This window comes from Dromiciops gliroides, chromosome 2 (assembly GCF_019393635.1).
Source record: "Dromiciops gliroides isolate mDroGli1 chromosome 2, mDroGli1.pri, whole genome shotgun sequence".
Classification (NCBI taxonomy): Eukaryota; Metazoa; Chordata; class Mammalia; order Microbiotheria; family Microbiotheriidae; genus Dromiciops; species Dromiciops gliroides.
In genome coordinates this window covers 297,058,228-297,080,105 of record NC_057862.1, presented here as the reverse complement: position 1 = coordinate 297,080,105, position 21,878 = coordinate 297,058,228, and the positions used below count along the sequence as shown (strand labels likewise).

The window sequence follows — 21,878 nt, the reverse complement described above, 5'->3', positions numbered from 1 at the left end:
GGCTCGGGCTGGGGGGAAGCGGGGGGTGGGGTGGAGGAGGAGGTGGGGGAGTGGGGAAGGGACGCCCACACGCGCGCTCATAAGAAAATGGCAGGGACCGGGCCAGGGCTGTCGGCTGCTGGAACCGGTGGCCACAGCTAGCAGCCTGGGGTCCCTCCCCCAGCCCCAAATCAGCCAAAGGACCCCCGCCCCCACTCCACCCGCGCCCGCGATGAGCCATCAGCGTCCTCCCAAATCCAGCCAAACGCCGTGTCGCCGCTACCACTACGCTTGGGGCCGGCTCCCTGACTAAAGCCCCCCCGCCCCCCATCAGTCCAGGTTCTCATCCCTCCTCCTCCCAACCCCCCGCAGCTGCAGCTGCCAGCGGGGACGACCCCACCAGCGCCTCCACGCGCCACGCAGCTGGCTCTCCGGGAAAAATGAGGTGAGCGTGTTCAGCCAGGTGAGGGCTCGATCTGGGTGGGGGAGGAACGCCCAGGACCTGGGAGCCGGGCGGGCGCGGGGCTAGGAAGCTCGCTCCTGCAGCCCCAGCGCCAGGCCCGCCGCGCACTGGGGAGTCTAAAGGAACCCAGATCCCGGAGCTGGGCCGGGGCTGGGGCCCGGAGGAGTCTGACACATGTGGCTGTGTTTGGCAGGGGCCCGGCCTGGGGGAGGCAGCGAGGAGGAGCTACAGCTTGTGGCCCCACCCCGCGCCCCGCCCGCAGCGTACGTCTGTCCAGAGTTGGCTGACTTCCAGCGGGGAGCGGGCCTGGCCTGGTCCAGCTCTGCCCAACGCTGGGGGGAATCCGGGGGTGAGGCGAGACAGGGCATCCGTCCCTTCTCCCTTCCCCTCCCGCCTTTCACGCCACCGAGGGTGGTGGTGCTGGTGGTGCTGCATGTGTGGGATGATGCTCTGGGATGTTCTCCCAATTGGCACAGGGTGGAGGGGGGGGGGAGGTCTCTCACACCTGGAGGTGGGAACGGTGCTGGCAGTTCTGGCGGCCACGACCTAGAGCCACATGACAGCTGATGTCATCGCTTTCCGCTGTTTGACAATGAAGGAATGGCAGATGGCTATCCAGGAGCCCTCTCTGAAGCTGCCTCTCACCTTGCTCTAGCGTCCTTCTTTTCCCCTTCCCCGTCTTCCCCTCTACTTCATTAGATTGTCTTTTCCCCTATACTTCTCTGGCCGCATCATTGTGGTTGTTTCTAAGGCGTTATCACGACTGTTCCTGTAGCAATACGTGTGTCTCCTTCAGTGGATTTCGTTGGTCTCTCTATATCAGCGTCTATGCCTCTGTGTGCGGGTCTCTGCGCATGCCTTTCTCTCTCTCCCCTTCTGTGTGTACTTGTCCCTCTGTCCCTGTAACTGACCAGTCTGTTCCTATCTCTGATTCTCTGTCTCTGTTCCTTTCTGGGTCTCTCTTTCTCCCTGTGTATGTTTGCGTTTGTGTGTGTTGGTCTCTGTATGTTTCCTGTCTCTCTCTTACTCTTTATGAATGTGTTTTTCTGAATATATTTCTGTCTGTCTGCTGTATCTGTGTTTTTGTCTCTCTGTGCATATGTATCCCTCTGCGTGAGTCTGACTCTGTATCTCTTTGAATGCCTACTCTTTCTCTCACCCTGCCTTTCGGAAGGATGGGTGTTGAGTTGGAAGAGACCCTACCAGACAGCATATAGTGCGACTCACAATGGAAGAATAATCCCCTCTACAAAATACCAGACAAGTGATGATCCAGCCTTTACTCAAAAGCTTTTAGCTAGGAGGAAGCCATTCCACTATTGAACACTTCTAATTGTTGGGAAGTTTTTCCTTATATCAAAACTAAATGTACACCTTTGTAACTTGTAGCCATTGCTATCTCTCCCTCACATCCCTTTCTTCCACCTAATTAAAGAGAGGAGGGGAGGGGAAAACTTGCAACAAATAAGCATCTTTGTCCCTGTCCAAAAAAACTGAGTTTCTTTCTTCTCTGAGTCCATCACCCCTCTGTCAGGAGGTAGATAACATGCATCATTACAGGCAATCTGAAGATAGGGTTTGTCATTGCATTGATCATTGTTTTAAGGCTTTCAAAACTGTTTCAAGTGTTCTTGTACAGATTGTTTTCCTGGTTCTACTCACTTCAACTGCATCACTTCATACAACCCAGGATGGCTATGTTTTTCTACACCAAACTCTATGTGTATAGTCAACATTCCTTTGTCTGATTTAGGTAAGAATAAGGTTCATCTGATACCTCCTCTTCCCTCCTCTTCCTCTATGCTTGTATACTCTTCTTATGCACCTAAATGAAGAGAAATAGAAAGCTCTTCCCCCTTATTCCTCCTTTCTACACTATTGTATTCCTTTAACTCCCTCTTCTCTTTGCCCTCTCCAAACTCTCAGAACAGAAGTGATTCACGACCATTCTCTATTCTCTGTTTTTCTTCTTTAATATCCTCAAAACCCTTTGGAAACATTAGATTCTGAAGGAACACATTTCTTCTCCTCTATTGCATCATCATACAGAACCAGGCACATGTTCAAATAAATTTACTTTTCCAGATTTTTCTGAACTTTCATGTATGTATTTCAAAATTCCTACTCAGCTCTGGTTTTTCATGAGAAATTCTTGAAAATCCTCTATTCCACGAAAGGTCCTTCTCCCTCAACCCTGATCCCATAGAGTTATATTCACCTTAGTAGGTTTGACTTATTCTTGCTTGTAAAATGACATCATTTGTCTTTGGGAATATTGTATTCCAATATTTTCTCTCATTTTTAATAGAAATTGCCAGGTCTTGTGTGATCCTGGCTACAGTTCTTGATATGTAAACTCCTTCTGTGTCCTTGTGGTATTTTTTTTCACTAATGTTGGAGCTCTTGATAGAGGCTATGATATTCCTGAACTTTTCCTTTTGGAGTTTCTTCTAGGAAGTGATTGGTAGATTCTTTCTATCTTTAAATTGTTCTTTAGTTATATTAGATCTGGCCTGTTTTCATTTACAACTTTTTGAAACTAAGTATGTCCCAAAAGTCTTAATGCAATTTAAGCCTTACTAGCTTTTATTATATATTACAATATAGTATTAATAGCTTATAGTATATATTATACAATTTCATAAGTTATATAGTGTATGGGCTTTTTTCTTAAAAAGTATGGTTTTCAGGCAACCCAATGATTCTTAAATTATCTCCCCTTGTCTTGTTTTACAGATAAATCATTTATCTTAATCAGATACGTTAATTTTTTTCTGTTTTCAACCATTAATTTTGTTCCAATATTTTTGTTCTCACACGAAGTCATTGATTTCTGTCTGACTTATTCTAGTTTCCAGAAATTCCATTTCTTGGGTAAGCTTTATCATTTTCTCTTCTAAGTTATTTCTTGTCCTTCCAATTCTTTCCACCAAAGCTTTTATTTCATTTATCTTTCTTGCTTCATTTCTTCTAGATATTCATATGGTCTTTGTGGGATGTGCTTTTTTTTCTTTGAGTCTCTGCTTGACGTTGTTATGGAATTTCTCCTTCAAGGTTGGATTTTTGGACATCTCTCAATCTGTAATAATTGTTTTATGCTGGTCAGTGTCTTCCTTGGTTTACTGGTCTCTCCAGCTTAGATTCCTGTGCCAGGGCCAGGCTCTGTCCCCTTCAGGGTTTTCAACAGGGTGGATGGCTTTGTTTCATCTTGCCCTGTGCCACCTAGTGTTCTGCGCTGACCTCCGCATCCCATTGTTTAGTCTATTGTTCTTTGAGGTTCAAAGTGCTAGAACTTCAGGGCCCTCTGTGGCATCTCAGACAACAGTGTAAGAACCTCAGAGCCCCATGGTATCCTGGCTATTCTAAGTCTGGGTGACTTTTCAGACCCCAGTTTTGGATTGTTAAAGAGCCTAAGGATTGCTCATCATTCTGAAGCTTTCTAACCACTCTGGAGTTCTCTTTTGGGGGCCTTCTATTCAAGCTGCCTCCAGAGCCAGAGTCCTGCAGGCACAAATGTATTTCTGGTCTGCCTCTGCCTCCTCAAGAGGCTATTGACTTATTTGTTAACACAGGTTCTGGATTTGCTAGCATTGCCTTTTTGTATTGCCCATGGACAATTTGTACAATTCTGGGATAGAGGGGCAGCTAGGTGGCGCAATGGATAAAGCACTGACCTGGATTCAGGAGGACCTGAGTTCAAATCCGACCTCAGACACTTGACACTTACTAGCTGTGTGACCCTGGGCAAGTCACTTAACCCTCATTGCCCCCCCCCACATGCACAAAAAGCCAAAAATATATATTTATCACTTATTTATCCACCATTATTCAATCTGGTGTGAATTTTTTTCTAGAGTTTTTCTAAAGTGGGCCTTTGGGAGGTAGGGAGCCATGATGGCCAGAAGTCCAACTCAGTACCTTCTTAGCTACATCCCAATAATCTTGGCTGTCAATTCCCTACTACCCACTTGTTTTGTTTCTTCTTATGTTCTTTTTTTTTTTTTTAGTGAGGCAATTGGGGTTAAGTGACTTGCCCAGGGTCACACAGCTAGTAAGTGTTAAGTGTCTGAGGCCGGATTTGAACTCAGGTACTCCTGACTCCAGGGCCGGTGCTCTATCCACTTCGTCACCTAGCTGCCCCTGTTTCTTCTTATGTTCTAACTCCTCTGGGCCTCACTTTCCTTGTTGACCCTTAGTCCATGAGATTCTAGCTCTTTTCTCAAGGCCCTTTGGAATCTTCTATTCCATATTCTAAGGTATGTGTCATTCATTCATTCATTCATTCATTCATTCATTCATTCATTCATTCGTTGTACAAGCATTTATTAGGCTTTTACTATCTGCTAGGCATTTGCTGGGTACTGATTCATATTTCTCCTTTGTCACAAATTCTAAGATGGATAAATGGAAATATCACTTCCCTTCAACATTTCCTACCGTTTCTACCCCAACAACCGGTTCCTTCTAGTTAGTGAGACTCAGATCCAGAAAAGTTCCCTGGGGGGTTTTGATTCCTGTACCTTTTAAAGGGTGAAATAATAATTAAGTAAAGTCATAAAATGATCAACTACTCTTGTTTGGTAGAGAGAAGACCAACAGATGTTCATATAATTACAGTCTCCCTTCCCTACTGTATTATGTGCATGTGCCAAGATTGTGATTTGTTTCCTGAACTCACCCAGAATCCCTTTCCTAAGTGGTCTGTAGCATATGCCCATGACAATATCACTGAAGTTTCTTCCTCTAGTGATCTTTTCCCCAAATGTTCTCTACTCTACCCCTCCCCCTCTGATTCCCGGATTTCTTCACATGACTATAAATGGAGAAGTAGTATGGTACAGTGAAAAGAGTACTAGATTAAGTGTTTGAGAATGTGCTCCAACTGTGACTCCCCTACTTAACTACCTGTGTGGCCTTTGACACATTCTTAACTTCTCTGGATTTCAGTGTCCTCATTTATAAAATGAAGAGGTTAGATGAGATGGCTTCTAAAGTCCTTTCTAGCTCTAAATCTCTTGTGCTGTTCTTCCTATAAAGTACTAGCCAGCCCCTCTTTGTAGCCATCCTCTTCCTTTGAATATTTTTCCAAAGGCATTTTCGAGATATGCCTCTCATCCCACCAAATCTCAGTGATATCTATCATATTGAATTTGCCTTCTTGTATTTGGGTCTCTACTTAACCTTTCTTCTTTGTCCATACTGTGTGCATTTGTGTCTTCCTCTTTCATTTTTGCTGTGTCTTTCTACTCTTTCTCTCTTTGTATTTCCTTTGTGCCTTCCTCTGTGTGTATCTTTGTCTCACTCTTCCCTGTGTCTCAAGTTGTCTTACTTATGTGTCTATGTATTTCTCTCTTTATCTTCCTATCTTTGTATCTTCTACTTTCTCCCTCTATATGTTTCTCTGTCTCTGTGAATGTGGCGTGGTCTACTTGGTGGGTGTTCCAGGAGACACCTGAAGGGCTGCCCTGGCAATAGCAGCCCATAGCTGGGTTGTTTCCTGCTTTCTGCAAGCCTGAAGAAAAGGAGGCTTTCAGTTTTGATTAACCATCAGTGGAGCATAGTATATAGTTTAGATAGCATATGAATCTATCCTAAGCTATGAAGCTACCATCCAAGTGATTTCATCAGAGAGAATCTAGTCCTCATGTTCTTGCTGTTCCTAGCTGTAGGACACACTAGATGTGATTTAACATTGATTTGAGATATGAGGGGAAAAAAACATGGACTATTATTCTGACATAAAAATTATGGAAATATCTATGTGGTCTTAAGTCCTTGTCCACATTTGTCTAGGAAACATCCATCAGATTTACTTTCTATATTTACATTACACAGGCAGTACATACAGTGGCCATATGCATTTTATTTAAAAATGAATAAGACATTTGCTAAGATCTACTTCATGGAGTTCTCAGCCTAATTGCTTCCCAGCTATCCCTTCAACCACCCCTACCACTCCTGAGAAAATGGGAAAAAAGGATTAGGGGAAGGAATTATGTGTTTGGAGCACTTTGAGATCAATTCTGTAAATGATTAGAGAAAAGGGGGGAAAGAGGGAGGGCTAGCTGGCAAGTGTCTGGAATCAGTTTCCCAACTTGATCTCACCAGCAACTGAGGTCTCCTGGTAATTGCTGGTCCATTTCTGTTTCATCCTAGCCTTTAAGGTTCTTGGTCTTACCACCTCAACATTTTAGAGCAGTCTCTGCCTCAGCCACTGCATTCTCCAAGACCTATCCATGCTCTGCCTTCTCTTCATTGTGCAATTCATTCTGACTCACCAAAAATGAAAAGAGCTATAGTTTTTACTCACCAGTCACTGTCTAGGAATATAGAAGCTGCCACAGAGTACCTTCCTGAGCTATCAAGTGATCTGGGAGGTATGGAGTAGTAGGAGAAGGGGGGAGGAAAGGACAAAAGACATGGAATTTTGCCTGTATGTCTTCTGGAAAAGGTGCCTGAATCACAGCTTCTAAGTGCCCAGAGGTACCATGCTCCAATCAGAAGGGAGGAGGTTAAGAGCTCCCATAACCATTGGAGGCCAGGGACCAAGAGCAGAAATAATGAGCAGTGAAAGGAGTTTGGGGTTGTTGGGGAGACAGATCCCTCTATGGGTTTAGTCTTTTTTTTGGTTGTTTTGTTTTGGTTTTGGAGGGGCAATGAAGGTTAAGTGTCTTGCCCAGGGTCACACAGCTAGTAACTGTCAAGTGTCTGAGGCTGGATTTGAACTCAGGTTCTCCTAAATCCAGGGATGGTGCTTTATCCACTGAGCCACCTAGCTGCCCCTATGGGTTTAGTCTTATGGGTAAGATGAAATCCATCTTTCCATGCTCCTGTTGGATGCTCCTTGAGATCATGTCAAGACATCCTTTGTGTCATGCTATGGCACACTGAAATGCAGCTCCCCTTCCCCCCAATACACACACAATGGAAATAACTGTTCAATATAAGCATTAGCTATTATGATAATTACAATGGATTCTTTATATGTGTAGGTCACTGTGCATGTGTATCTGCATGTATATATATGTAGAGAATACTCTGAGGAATGAGTTAATTTTAAGGAAGACCTTTTAACTCCCTTGTACATAATTAACTTAAATATACAGCTCTTTGCTCAGGTTAATACCATAAAACATTATTTTGAATGCAGATGGTTTTCTCTTTCTCCCTCTCTGGTTCTTCCTTATGTTTCCTTAATTGTTTTTTGATGAAAATTTTCTCATAACTAGTCCCTCTAGAATACAGCATTACTTAATTTTCTGATCAACAAGAACATTATTCATTTTATTTCCTCCAGCTCCCTACCCCCTTCTCTCTCTCTGTCTCTCTCTCTTTGTGTGTCTCTCTGTCTCTCTCTGTGTGTCTGTCTCTCAGAACAAATACACAAAAAGTAAAGCTCTAGAAATAAAGAGATTCCAGTGCTTCTGGAAATACAATCCTTCTTTCATTGGAAAAGAAACGTTTTTGAACTGTCCCTGACAGTTTGTGGATCCAGGTCTTTTGTGAGAGTCTCTAGATGAGTGTTGATGTTGATGACAGTGAGTTTCCTGTAATTAGTACCTCTAGGGCTTAACATAGTACCTAGAACTTAGTGGGCACTTAATAAATGCTCATTGACTGGCAAGTGAAGCACTTAGATCCTCTTGGAGCATGAAAACATCCTGTCAGTTGGGATGTTCCCTGAGTGACATTTACAAATGTTCTTTGCTTCAACAATGAAAAGGATGTTTCCTCTCCTCCTTCTGCACAGTTTTGGTTTTTAACTCTAGGATGGAAAAAGTAAACCACCAATCATCCTTCTACTTTAACAGATTAGGTGACATGATTCTACTTCATCAATGAGTGCCTTAGCAATTGCATCTCTACAATTGTCCTTTTTTTTTTTTTTTTGCAAAGAAATCCATTTATAGGAAAGTTAATAGCAAAAGAGAAGGAAACAGCCCCCGCCCCCCACCAAAACACACACTTTGGGAAAGAGGCAGGTTGGCTCAACAGAAAGAATCCCAGGTCTCACCTAAAGAGAAATACCCCCAAAGTCTCTAATGTATATAGCAAGCTGGGAATAGGGACAAGATGGAGGCTGCCATCTCTCATGTCAGCTTCCTCTCAAAGTCATATTCTCTCTTCAGCAACCTGAAGTGAGGTTTGGTGTCATCCGTATTCTATCTCAGGCAGCTAGGTGGCACCATAGTGCACAGTGCCAGATCTAGTCAGAAAGACTCCTCTTCCTGAATTCAAATCCAGCCTCAGATACTTACTAGCTATGTGACCCTGGGCAAGTCACTTAACCCTGTTTGCCTCAGTTTCCTCATCTGTAAAATGAACTGGAGAAGGAAATGGCAAACACAGACATAGTAAATATAAACCAAACTATGAACCCAGATTCTCTGTCTCCAGAGCAAGTATTCTTGCCACTGTACCATACCACCATGGAATGTGTTCCCACAAGGCTGGCTGTGGGCTCACACTAACAAAGATTCATCCTGATAGAAGCCTGAACCCAAAGGGGAGAGAGAATCTGGCTTTTCTCTTTCTGGCTCTGTCCGTACTTCAAAGTAAAAGTCTGAGGAAAACACCAAAACCAAACTCAGCTATGGCTCAGGTCTAGGGTCTCTCCAAAATTTAACAGAATTATCTCCTCCAGGAAAGATACTCAATGTCCCACATGGCTATCAGGCATAGGACCACCATTATCTCGTCCTTTCTAAAAGTGCTTAACATGTAAAAAGACTCAAAGACACACCCAAAAAAATACAGAAAACATAAGACATCTCAACTCATTATCCTTGCTATTCCCTTCAGAAGGGCGATATTTTCAATTTGCATTCACCTCAGACCTGCAGTCTAAGCAACTGCCACACACTCCATCTCCTGGCCCTGGGGCAGGATTTTTTTTTTTAGTCCTTCAGCTATTGAATCTTTCCAGCAGTTCTCATCTCTCATTTAAGAAGGATTCAGGAATTCTTGAACTTTAACACTAATGAGGGAATTACTAAGGTGGATATCTGTGCGTCTAGGTGGTGCAGCAGATAGCACTGAATTTGAGTCAGGAAGACTCCTGCATCAGGTATTTACTTAACTGTGTGACTCTAAGCAAGTCACTGAATCTCTTCTGTTTTAACTACAAAATGAAAATAATGATAGTACCTACCTCAAAGGGTCATTGTGAAGATTAAATGAGATGACATTTAGAAAGTGCTTTGTGAAACTTTAAAATGCTTCATCATCATTGTTGTTGTTGTTGTTGTTCTTGTCGTCATCATCATCACCCCCTTAGGATCTGTGGTCTGAGAAGGAAACAGAAAAGCAATAGAAGACAACCAGGGAGGGATTCAGAATATGGGAGTGGTTGCTGTTTCTCATGCTCCTACATCAAAGACTCCTGGTCCATTTAAAAGTGAAAATGTCCTGCTGGAGTGAGGAGCAATAGCTTTACTCCTGCTTGCTTTGAGTCCAAGGATACTCTCAGTATGTATGTACTTAGCCAGGCTGTCAGAGAATCTGGCTCTCACTCTACTCCTTAGATGTAAAGTAGGAGAACAAATGGTCCCACAGCTCCTGCTCCCAACCCTAATCATCTGTTCTCTCTAATAGTTGAAATTTGTGGAGAGCAGGATATGGAAAGGAAGCCCCAGAGCCTGGAGCAGGATAATAAGCCTCTGCCAGATGTTCACCTCTGCTCTATCTGGCAATGTTAAGTGCTTATATCTTGACCATACCTAGACTGGATGTTTTCTCGGAGGTGATTCTCAATTCCTTAAACCTCTGGGGCAGCATGATCTAACAGAAAGAGCACTGAATTTGGACCGGAAACCTGAGTTCAAATCCTGACTGAGTATGCTGAGGCAGCCAGGTGCTTCGATGAATATAGAGTGTTGAACTTGCAGTCAGGAAGACTTGAATTCAAATCCAGTCTCAGACACTTGATAGCTGTGTGACCCTATTTAATTCACTTAACCTCTGTTTACTTTAATCTCTTGTAGAAGGAAATGGCAAACCATGCCAGTATCTTTGCCAAGAAAAACTGGTGGACAGCATTAGTGTGCTATGGTTCACATGGTCATGAAGAGTTAGACATGACTGAATGACTGAACAATAGCATGCTGTGTGACTTTGGGCAAGTTGCAGGGCATCTCTGGGCATCAGTTTCCTCACCTGTAAGAGCAGGGGATTGGGTCTGATGATGCCTGCGGTCCTTCTAGATCTAAATCTATGGTCCTATGTACTCATCTTTATAATTTAGAGTGTATTAGAATTTAGATTAAACTCAACAGGGCAACATTACATTTGACTAGTGTTTTACCATTTTAATTAACTTTTAAACTGATTTCTTGGTGGAAGTATTAATGCTCCCCCCAAAATCCCTATATGCCCCAGATCCAGAATTGTTTCCTCTTATCTTGATCTCAATAAAGTATATGGAGGGACAGCTAGGTAGAGCAGTGGATAGAGCACCGGCCCTGGAGTCAGGAATACCTGAGTTCAAATCTGGCCTCAGACACTTAACACTTACTAGCTGTGTGACCCTGGGCAAGTCACTTAACCCCAATTGCCTCACTGGAAAAAAAAAGTATATGGAAAATTCCAAATTCTTTTAATTATGTGTTTTGAAGACAAACTTGATAAGATTCTTTGAATGGGTAATTCCAGTAGGAAAAAAAGTTTTATCATTTATAATTATAATTACTAAATAACACCAGAAAGTACAACATAATTATTGCTTAAATACTTCATGGATTGTGATTCTGTTGGTGTTGGTAATTCCTTCATTAATGTGAATTTTAATAGCTCTACAACATGGTATGTGGTCTCCAAGAATTGCTTTGGCTAAAAATGTCATCACTCTAAAGCCAAGTTCATGATTAATCAAATTTGACTACATATCTCCTTCAAATACAGACAGACAAAGCATCATTGTCAGAGAAGAAGACTACTGGGGCAGATTATTGTATAGATTCCTAGATAACAGTTTTGTATTAGATGATTTTTGCTTAATTGTTTTTCTTGGTCACAAGGGAGTTATGAGGAGGTTGTCATGACTAAGCTTTTTTTTTTAAAAAAAAAAGACATAAATGAAATGCAGATATATAATGGTACCCATACTTGGAGCCTTTTGCACTTCAGAGGATCCAGGGTTACCTTGTTTCTACTTTGTACATGGTTTATGCATGTGTGAATAAGTGTGCATATTGTCTTCCCTGTTATAATATAAACTCCCTGAAGTCAGAGACTGATTCCCTTTTATCTTTGTATATACCAAGAGCCTTGCAGAATGCATGTAATATAGTAAATAGATGGTCAATAAATGCTTACTGACTGATTGATTGTTAGGACTTGCCAGAACTTGAATCCTGCATGAATAGCCTTTAAGAACCTAGAATTGTGTGCATACCACAATAAGACATTAGTCTAGGACATTAGTTAAGTAGTATTAATAATAATAATAAATGAACAAATCTGGCCTCAGACATGACCCTGTATGACCCTGGACAAGTCACTTAACACTGTTTGTCTCAGTTTCCCCATCTGAAATGAGCTAGAGAAAGAAATGGCAAACCACTCAAGTATTTTTGTCAAGAAAACCCAGATGGGGTCATGAAGAGTTGGACAGATTGAAAGATGATTGAACCACAACAAAATAATATAGGAGACTAAGAAAGAGATTGACTTGTTGACTGAGTGGTGTGGGTACCTGAAAATTTCTAATATGGTTCTATCTGACACATTTTCTCCTTTAAAAAATATAGTCAGGAGATCTGGGTTCTGGTCCAGCTCTACCACATACTTATTGTATGACCTTGGGAAAAACCATTTCATTTCTCTGGGACTCACCTTCCTTATCTGCAAAATGGAGTTAATAATCCCCTGCCTAATATAGTTCATAGGATTGTTGTGGTGGTTCAAGGAGATAATAAATGGGAAAGTGCTTTCTGACCTGAGATGGTCCAGAGAGTACTGGAAGGGTCCTTAGATGTCATTGAATCCGATGCTCTCATTTTGTAGATGAAGAAATTGAGGCCTTGGGAAATCAAGTGATTTGCCCAAGTACTAAGATAAGCTATACTTATATAAAATGTGAAATTCTACACAGCTGTGAGAGTTGTTACTATTGTTTCCAGGGACCAGAGAAGTTAACAAGTCCAACTCCCTGTACCTCGAAGTAGTTAACACGCATCTCAAATCCCAGGGTGGTAAAATCAGGATCCATTATCTGCAAAATTGTGAGATAAGGAAAATCTTCCTTTTAATGACTTTTTCTTCCTCCTTTTTTTCTTCCTCTGGACATACTCATGACTAGCCATGAAACACCAACCCTTAAAGAATCCTAGACTCTGGGAGTTGGAAGGTACCTGATAGGTCCCTTGGTCCAACCCAAACCTGAAGCAGGATTCACCTTCATGAATTTCCCCAACAAATGGTCATCTAACCACTCTTTGAACACCTTTATTGACAGGAAATTCATTTCTTCCTAACGTTATCTGATTCCGTTATTATTGCATAGCTCTGATAATCAACAAGAATTTATTAAGTGTCTTCTATGTTCCAGGCTCTGTGCTAGTTCTAGGGATATAAAGAAAGGCAAAAAACCACAAACAAACAAACAAACAACAACAACAACAACAACAAAACAATAGTTGCTACCCTCAAGGAGCTCACAGTCTAATGGTTGAGACAACATGAAAACAATTAATACAAACAAGATAAATAGATCTAGATAGAAAAATTGGAAGTGATCTCAGAGGACATTATGATTAAAGGGGGTGGGGGTGGGGGTCTTGCAGAAGTTTAGTCTTTAGCTGAGACTTTAGGGATCCAGGGAAGCCAGGAAGCAGGCATAAGGAGGCAGAGTATTCTAGGCATGGGGACAGCCAGAGAAAATGTTCTGTCAGGAGTATTGTGTTTGAGGAGCAGCGAGGAGACCAGTGATTTCTTGTTTGTCTGTTTGTATATTGCACCAAAATTTGCCTCTCTGTAACTTCTACCCATTGGTTCTAGCTCTGCCTTCCAGAGCCACACAGACAGATTCTTCATGATAGCCTTTCAAATACTTCCAGATAACCATCATGCCTTGCCATTCTTTTCTTTAGGCTAAGCATTCCCAGTTCCTTCATCTGTTCTTCCTGTGGCATGGTTTCCTATCCCCTTCCTGTCCTACTCTGGAAGTATTCCAGCTGGTCAATATCATTCATAGAATGGGACACCCAGAAATGGACCCAGGATTCAAGATATGGTACATTAAAATTATCATCTCTCCTGTTCTAGACAGTAAAACTCTCCCCATGTAAGCAAAATTCACATTAACTCTTTTGGCTTTTGAAGAACAGCACAACTGACTCGTATCAATTGCAGTATGATTGATATTATATATTGATGAAAACACACAAGTATTTTTCACATTAACTATTTTACAGAGAGATCCCTCCTATTTTATACTTGGGTAAATTTACCATAAGTAGAGGACTTTGCATTTATTCATCTTACCTTTCTTCAAAGGTCCTTTATTGAATATAAGTTTATCCTGTTATGGTCAGTAAAGGATGTGTTTTAAATTTCTGCTTTTATTCATTTGTACATGGTATCACTTCCTGGCTCTTTACAAACCATGCGGCCTACACTCAGACCATCATCCCAATAATCTTCATCCCCTTTTCACCAGAGCCTTAAACTCTGACCCTGGAACCACCCTAGTCTCTGAAAGATGGATTTCCATCTTATCTTACTCAGATCCAGAACTCCATATCACTTTTCCAGCCATTTCCAAGCCAACCTGCTCTATAGTCCAGCCATAGTCCTCATCCTCCTCAGCATTCTACCTTTTCTGCTTTCTAAGTCTTTTGTGTGTGTGTAAATTCTTTGAGATAAGGAACTGTGTTACTTTTGTTGTAATTGTGTCCCCAGTACTTAGCAAAGCACACCTGGCACATACTAAGTATTTAATAAATTATTTATCATTTATTCATGCACTTAGCCCTTTCCAATTGTTCCAAAGCTTTCTTGATTTCCCTTGAATCCTGTTTTCACATTTCAAATCCTTATCCAGTCTAGTAAGGTTCATTGTTTCCCCATCTGGTTATGCTGTTTTGAAAGGTAAGTAGTCATCCTTAGTTCTAAGCCTTTATCTTTTTTGCCTTTTAAAATATTGCATTTCAAAATTTTTTGCTTGGTTATGGTATTCAGAGAGTCCTTTGATACTCACATTACCTATCTTCAACCTATTTTCCAAGTCAAATGTTTTTGATAGTAGATACCTTACATTTTCTTCCATTTAAAAAATATTTTGACTTTGTTCTGATAATTCTTATTGTCTCGTGAAGTCATGGAGTTCTGTTTGCTCCATTCTATTTTTTTTTAGGGCATCTACTACATTGGAAAGGCTTTTGAACCCTTGATTCCAGGGTATTTATTTGCCTTTAGATTTTTACTTCCAGAAATTTTAGTTTCATTTTTTATCTCTTGTTTCATTTCTTCCAGACACTCTTATAGTCCTGGTGGCCAAGCCATTTTTTTTTCTCTGATGCTTTGTTTGTAGTTATTGTTGAACTACTTTTTTCTTCTGGCTTTGCTTCTTGTACTTTTCTTAATTCATAGTACTTCCTCATTGTTTAATTGTTTTCTTCCTTTTACTCATTTTCAGCTTTTGTTCTTAGATTAAAATTTTATGCCAAGGCCAGTCCTCTCAGGAACTCTTGGATAAGTTATTGGTCCTGTTCATTCCTATTCCTTTGGTATTCTGAATGCCATTTCTGCTGCTTTTCTAGACAGGATAACTGGTGCTGGGCTCCACTCTGTGCCACAACCCCTGTCTACTATGCCATCCTACTCTACCCTCTGAAAAAAGTATATACTATGAGGTATAATAGGTAGGAAACTGTCCTTGGAGTACAGAAGAACTGGGTTCAAATTCTACCTCTGATACACACTGGCTGTTTAACACTGGTCTAATTACTTAAACTCTCAACACCTCATCAAGTATAAGTGGCCAAGCAGATGCCAGTTTGCATTGGTTAGGTTGTTTCCTTCCTGGGAGTTACCTATGCCAATAAAATCACAAGTCTAATCCTCCCCCCCCTGAAAAAATCTTTTTGTGGCATATAGTGTAAAATGTTGATCTAAATCTATTTTTGCTAAACTATTTTAATGTTTCCCAGAAGTACTTGTCAAATAGGGAATCCATCCCCAAGTAGTTTGTGTTCTAGGGTTTAAAAAAAATCAATAAACATTATTGTCTACTATGTGGCCAGCACTGTACTAAGTGGTGGGGATACAAATGTAAGATAGACAATTCTACCTTCAGAAAGCTTACAATCTAATGGGAAACAATAATACACAAAAGAAAGATGAAGACCAGAGGTGGGGGAGGAGAAGAAGGTATCCCATGTGGAAATATTTGACCTGAGCCCCCTCCTTAAAAGAAGATTTTAAACTCATGATTCAACCCTCCAATCAGAGGGGCACAGGTACTGGTGAGATGCAAGTACAAAAGCTGATTCAATCTTGCAGGATAATGAAATATTGAACTAATTTTTTTTCTGATTCTTTAAGAAAGAGAAAGAGGGAAGACCAAGACAGACAGAGACAGAGAGAGTGACAGTCTTTATATTCTATTTTCCCTTCATTCCTGCTTTTTTCCATTATTTCCCATGAGATTATAGATATTATTGTCCTTCAAATTATTTCATAATTATTTTGTCTAGTTCTATAAACTGCTATGCTATTGAGCACAATATATGCCCTGTATGTTCTACTATAAATCCCTTGGTAGCTGGATTGGTATAGCATTAAATTTATAAATTAACTTAGATAGTATTGTTATTTTTATTATATTGTCACAAACCAACCATGAGCAAGGAATATGTCTCCTGTTATTTGTCTTCCTTTATATCTTTAAAGAGTGTTTTGTATGTATATATGTATGTATGTTTATATGTACGTATGTCTCAACATGTCTTGGTAAATTGATTCCTAAATATTTTATGTATTTTGCAGTTATTTTGCCTGGAATTTTCCTTTCTATTAACTCGTCCTGGATTTTATAATTAGCACATAGATATACTTTGAGGATATATATATATATATTTGTATCCCACTACTTTGCTGAAGTTATTGTCTCAATTAGTTTCTTTGTTGATTCTCTAGGGTTTTCTAAATCCAGAATAAATCCACATTGTTGTGTCTGTTTTTGTCATTTTGCCCTAGAATCTAGCATAGTCCTTACAGATGGAATTTTATTTTTGGTGGGGCAATGGGAGTTAAGTGACTTGCCCAAGGTCACATAGCTAGTAAGTGTCAAGTACCTAAGGCAGATTTGAACTCAGGTCCTCCTGAATCCAGGGCCAGTGCTCTATCCATTGCACCACCTAGATGCCCCTTTATAGATGAAACTTAAAAAATGTTTGTGGAATGCACTTAAATTTCTCCATTTTGTCCAGAAGTATCATAAGAGATTTTGTCAAACGTATCTCTAAAATGTGAGTGTACTTTGGTTATAGAATTCCCCTAATCTACTCTCTTAGGAGAAAAGGAAGTAAGATTATTGTCATTAATTTAAAATACTGATTCATATGATCACTCTTTCCCTTCCTAAATGTTCATGAATCATCTCTTTAATAATCTATCCTAGAATTTTACCTGAAATTGAAATTAAGCTTACTGACATCTTTTTTGAAAATCAGGAAAATGTTTTCTCATCCTCAGTTCTTTAGTGTCTCTCCCATTCTCCATCTTTGTTTTTTTGGTTTGTTTTCTCAAAGCTCAGCAACAATGACTCTGCACCTTATCCACAAGTGCTTAAGTGCTGTGGGATATGGTCCATTCAGTTCTGGGGAATTTAATTCATTCAGAATAGATAGTTCTATCTTAACATGTTCTCACTTATCTTGGATTTCCATGCCCTATTAATTTGTTTTATCCTTCCAAGTCTGGAGATTATTCTCCTTCATAGAGAAAGGAAAAACAAAAGTAAAATAATTCTACCTACTCTTTTTATCTACTGTTATTTCATAAACAGTGGTCGGTCCTAACCCTTCTTTGTTCCTCCTTTTGCCCCAAGTGTAGTTTTTTTTTTAATTACCTTTTTCTTATTATATGTGCTTGCTTTGGCAGCATATGCTCTAAAATTGGAATGATACAGATAAGATTAGCATGTTCCCTACACAAAAATAACACACACACACACACACACACACGTTCATGAAGTGTTACAAATGGTCGGGGCGGGGGGAGGTAGCTAGGTGGTACAGTTGATAAAGCACCAGGCTGGGAGTCAGGAAGACCTGAGTTCAAATCCAGCCTCAGTTACTTACTGGCAAGTCACTTAACCATGTTTGCTCCAGTTTCCTCATCTGTATAAAATGAGCTGGAAAAGGACACGGCAAACCACTCTGATACCTTTGCCAAGAAAGCCCCAAATAGGGTCATGAAGAGTTGCACACAAATGAAATGACTACACAATGTTGTGGCATCCCATTATGACCAGCCTTCCCCAAGCCATGCTATTTGCTCTGTACCTAACTCTTCTTGACTCCCATCAAAATTTACTCATCCTATGTTCCAACATTTATGGACTTCTCTTCAGTCAAGAGGCTAATGAGCCTTAAAGAGTTAAAGTGTGATAGTGGTGTAATGCCTTAATCCCTCCTGGATTGTATTTTAACAGGAAACTTGAGCAGGTTATAGTAAGAATTTCAAACATTTAGGTAGGCTGGTGGGAAGCATATTTGGGGACAAGAGAACTTTTCACATTCATGCCTCAAATCAGACCCCTTCAGCAGTTGGCCACTAAGACTAGATTTAACATGGGATTTAAGGAAAACAAAATAATTTCCAAAATGAAGGCAGAAATTCTCAAATTACCGAGAGAAGTCATGTAGATATGGTTTTAAACACATGCCCAATTCAATGTGTTGAGATTTTTATGATTCACTTTGGCCACAGCAGCCTTTCAGAGTATCCATCACTGTCTGGGTTTTCAAATTCCATGGCACCATCCAGTGAGATTAACTGTTCAGATGCTGACTCAGGGACTAAGAACTAGTGTGGTTGTGAGAAGGGTAATAAAATCTTTATTGTCACACAACCTGTTTTTATTTTTTTAATGTCTTATAAACAAAGGAGGGAGTACAGGAGAGTGAAAATAATACTGGATTCAGACTCCAAAGTCTTGGTCAAGTCACTTAACTTTTCCAGGATTCAGTAAATTCTCTAAAATGAAGGGCTTGGATTGTATGATTTCTAGGACTATTCCAACTCTTAAGTCCTTGATCCTTTGGAGTAGAAGAGAATTTAGAGTAATAACTCATAGAAACACTGAATCTCATGTCTTCAAGGGACCTTACAGATTAAGACTGTCTCTTCAGATTAGACCCCTTATCCCAAACGAGGAGAGGAAACCATCCATAGCTATAACCACTGAGCACAAAATACGTTATACCAATCTAAGCATGCATTCTTCCGTGGCTTACTTCTGATTGGTATATTAAAGGTACATGGGAATCTGCTTAGTCTATATTGATTCATTTATAAAAGTTTTCTGACTCCCTTTATCCACTCCTTAATGTAAAATAGAACAAATCTCAAGATTCAGAGGTCACCTATAGTCAGTCTACAGTTCTGGCAGAGCTGGCTGCTTCCTAGTTGGACCTCATGTGTGCCATGACATGTCAGAAATAAGGATAAAAGGGAACACAGCAGCTATAGGCTGGCATATGTTCTCATTGTACTCATTGTTAATATCAGCAAATTACAACTAGATGAGTTCTTTCTGGGCCTGAAGTGTGTCTTTCTTATGAATGTATAGAGTTCATACAACATGGAATGTTAGGTATGGAAAAGGCCTTAGAATCTTGGAAGCACAGAAGGTTTGAAATGGAACAATAGGGGCAGCTAGATGGCACAGTGGATAAAGCACCAGCCCTGGATTCAGGAGAATCTGAGTTCAAATCCGGCCTCAGAAACTTGACACTTCCTAGCTGTGTGAACCTCAGCAAGTCACTTAACCATCATTGCCCTGCAAAAAAGAAAAAAAAGAAATGAAATGAAACAATAGAAGAGATTCTCGAGACCATTTTATCTAATCCCCTCACTTCATAGATGAAGAAACTAAAACCCAGAGAAGTGACTTTCCCAAGGTCACAGAAGTCATAAGTAAGAAATCTACCTGCTTTTACTAGAACACTGTTTTTTATCAGTTTAAGCTGACTCTTACCAGTATTCTAGTAAAAGTAGATAAAAGTTCAACCCTAGTCACTACTGTGCTTGCTTAATAGACTTATTAACTTCTCCTCCCCTGCCTAAAATCTCCACCCCATTTTTGATCATGGGTTGCATGAAGGTGTATGTGGATGGAAGGGATAACATATCAAGGAGAATTTAGTTAGAAATCTTCCAGGAAGATTGTAAATCTGATGTAACTGACCTATGGTGACTTGGGGGAGAGACTTACTGTGTTAAGGCTTAGGATAAATACGGGCTGCAAACTCTTAGCACTTGTACTCACTGATTGTTTTACTGTGGGTGCCCATTCTCATGAGAATGTAATAAAAAATTTGTGTCATACCAAAGTTGCCTCTGAAAGAACTTATTTTGAGAAGGTAGTCTACACCTGTTTCCCACACTAGATTTAGGGTTGAATCTCAAGTAAATCCACATTTGATATTTTTCAACTCCAACCTTCTAGAGAGAGAAAAAACATTCCTAGGCAATGCTCCTTGGGAGAGAAAATAGGATTGTGTACATGGTTCCAAAGAGTGATAGGGAAATTTAAGCCATGACAAAAGTGACTGAGACCTGGAAAGTGCAGGTCCAATGAGAAGGGTGGCCACTTCTCTAACAATACAAAGTTTATTTCTTCATGGGAGATTCCAAACACCATAAAGGTGAATGCTTGTATGGTTTCCTGGGAGTAAAAGAAGCTCATTGTTGGGGGTGAGGTACCTTCTAGAAAGTCCAAATGTATTTCTCTGGCTGGTAGTAGTTGGATTGAACCACTTTGGGGTAGTGCCATAAGACTAGAAGCCTGAAGTGAAAGAAAGACTCAATAGAATTTAGGAGGTTGTTTCCTTAGCAACTTCAACTTCATTTCCCTTCTAGGGGAATTCTAATCCCACAAAATGGTACTATGAGTCTAGAGGACATTAGGATGGTAGAGGAAGGTTGCATTCAGGAGAAGAGTATAATTTTATTGATTGTGTATATACTATTATGAGTTATTTATTGTTTTTTGCATTTTCTGTGGGTTGTAATCAATGCTGTCCTGCACCCCATAAAGTATTTTTACCTTGAGTCCTTGTATATGTGATGTTTAAAATCTAACATGGGTCCTTACTTGCCCCCCCTCCAGTTTTGGGGGGAAACTAGCTAAGATTTACTGATAAATTCAGCAAGAGTTTAGGCTTTTAAGGATTTATTAAAGAATAAAGACAACACATTGGAGTCCCGTAATGCCAGAAAAGTCTATCTACTTTTCTGTCTGCCACCAACTCAAAGTCCCAGATGAAAAGGGGAAGTCTATCTACTTTCCTCTCTTTTTCTCTGTCTGCCACCAAGCCAAAGTCCCAGGCAAAAAAGGGCCAGAGCTAGGGAGCCAACCTTACCCTCCTACTTTCTGTCTCCCTCCCCAAAAGGGGAGGTCCTTCAAGCTGATTGGTTGAAGGTGGTCTCCTGTTGATGTCATAGTCCACAGCCTCTGAGAACAACACCCCACTCAGGGTAAGCCAGGTGTGGTCTCAATTTAATGAATCTTAAGTAGGTTCTCAGTCTCTCAGTCTCACCCAATTTAATCAATTCTAAATCAATCTTCAGGTGGGGGGCCCCTGGGTGTCTGCCAAATCCCATTATTTTATCACATATAGGATTTGAGAACTCTTTTACCTACATCTGTGGAGACCTAGAAACAAGTTATATTTGAATTATATTCTAGGATTTCCCAGAGGCAACTTTGGATGGGAACTATAGAAACTAAAGAGATGTGATTCTTAGGGAGCCATCCCCAACAAAGGATCCCATAGAATCTCAGAGGTGGAAAGGACTACAGAGGTCATCTAAGGCAAATGGTCATCTAGTCTTTGTTGACTCCCAGCGACAAAGAGTTCACTACTTGATGAGACAACCTTTTCCATTTAAAAACAGCTCTCTTTATCCACATGCCTTCTTTCTCTTCCTAGATTGTAAGTTCTTTGAGGGCAGGGGTTATATCTTATTCATTTCTCTGTCCCCAGGGTCCAGCACATGACTTTACACAGAGGAAGACATGTGTTCCTGTCAAGGTGTGCTACTGATAGATTTGTGAAGTTTAACTTGTTACCATTTAAAGATTAAAGAGTAAAGTTTAACTTGTTGCCATTCTAAGTGTAGGAAGTGCCTTGCCTGGTCTAATAACCTTTTATTCCTCAAATTAAAAAATCAAAATCCAAAAAATATTTATTTAGTATTTACTATG

General features: G+C 40.5%; 1 protein-coding gene and 1 non-coding gene across 2 annotated transcripts in view; both read left to right on the top strand.

Annotated features, from left to right (window-relative positions):
- Window positions 1–284: 284 nt before the first annotated feature.
- The window catches only part of EVL (Enah/Vasp-like), a 289,813-nt gene continuing 268,219 nt past the window's right edge, over window positions 285–21,878 (top strand). Inside the window, exon 1 of the mRNA XM_043989738.1 lies at window positions 285–424. Coding sequence (XP_043845673.1) covers window positions 420–424 — 5 coding nt within the window. The 5' untranslated portion in view covers window positions 285–419. The remainder of the gene's footprint in view (window positions 425–21,878) is intronic.
- LOC122745018 lies at window positions 17,530–17,634 on the top strand. Its single transcript, XR_006355325.1, has one exon. It is a non-coding gene; the product is annotated as a U6 spliceosomal RNA (small nuclear RNA).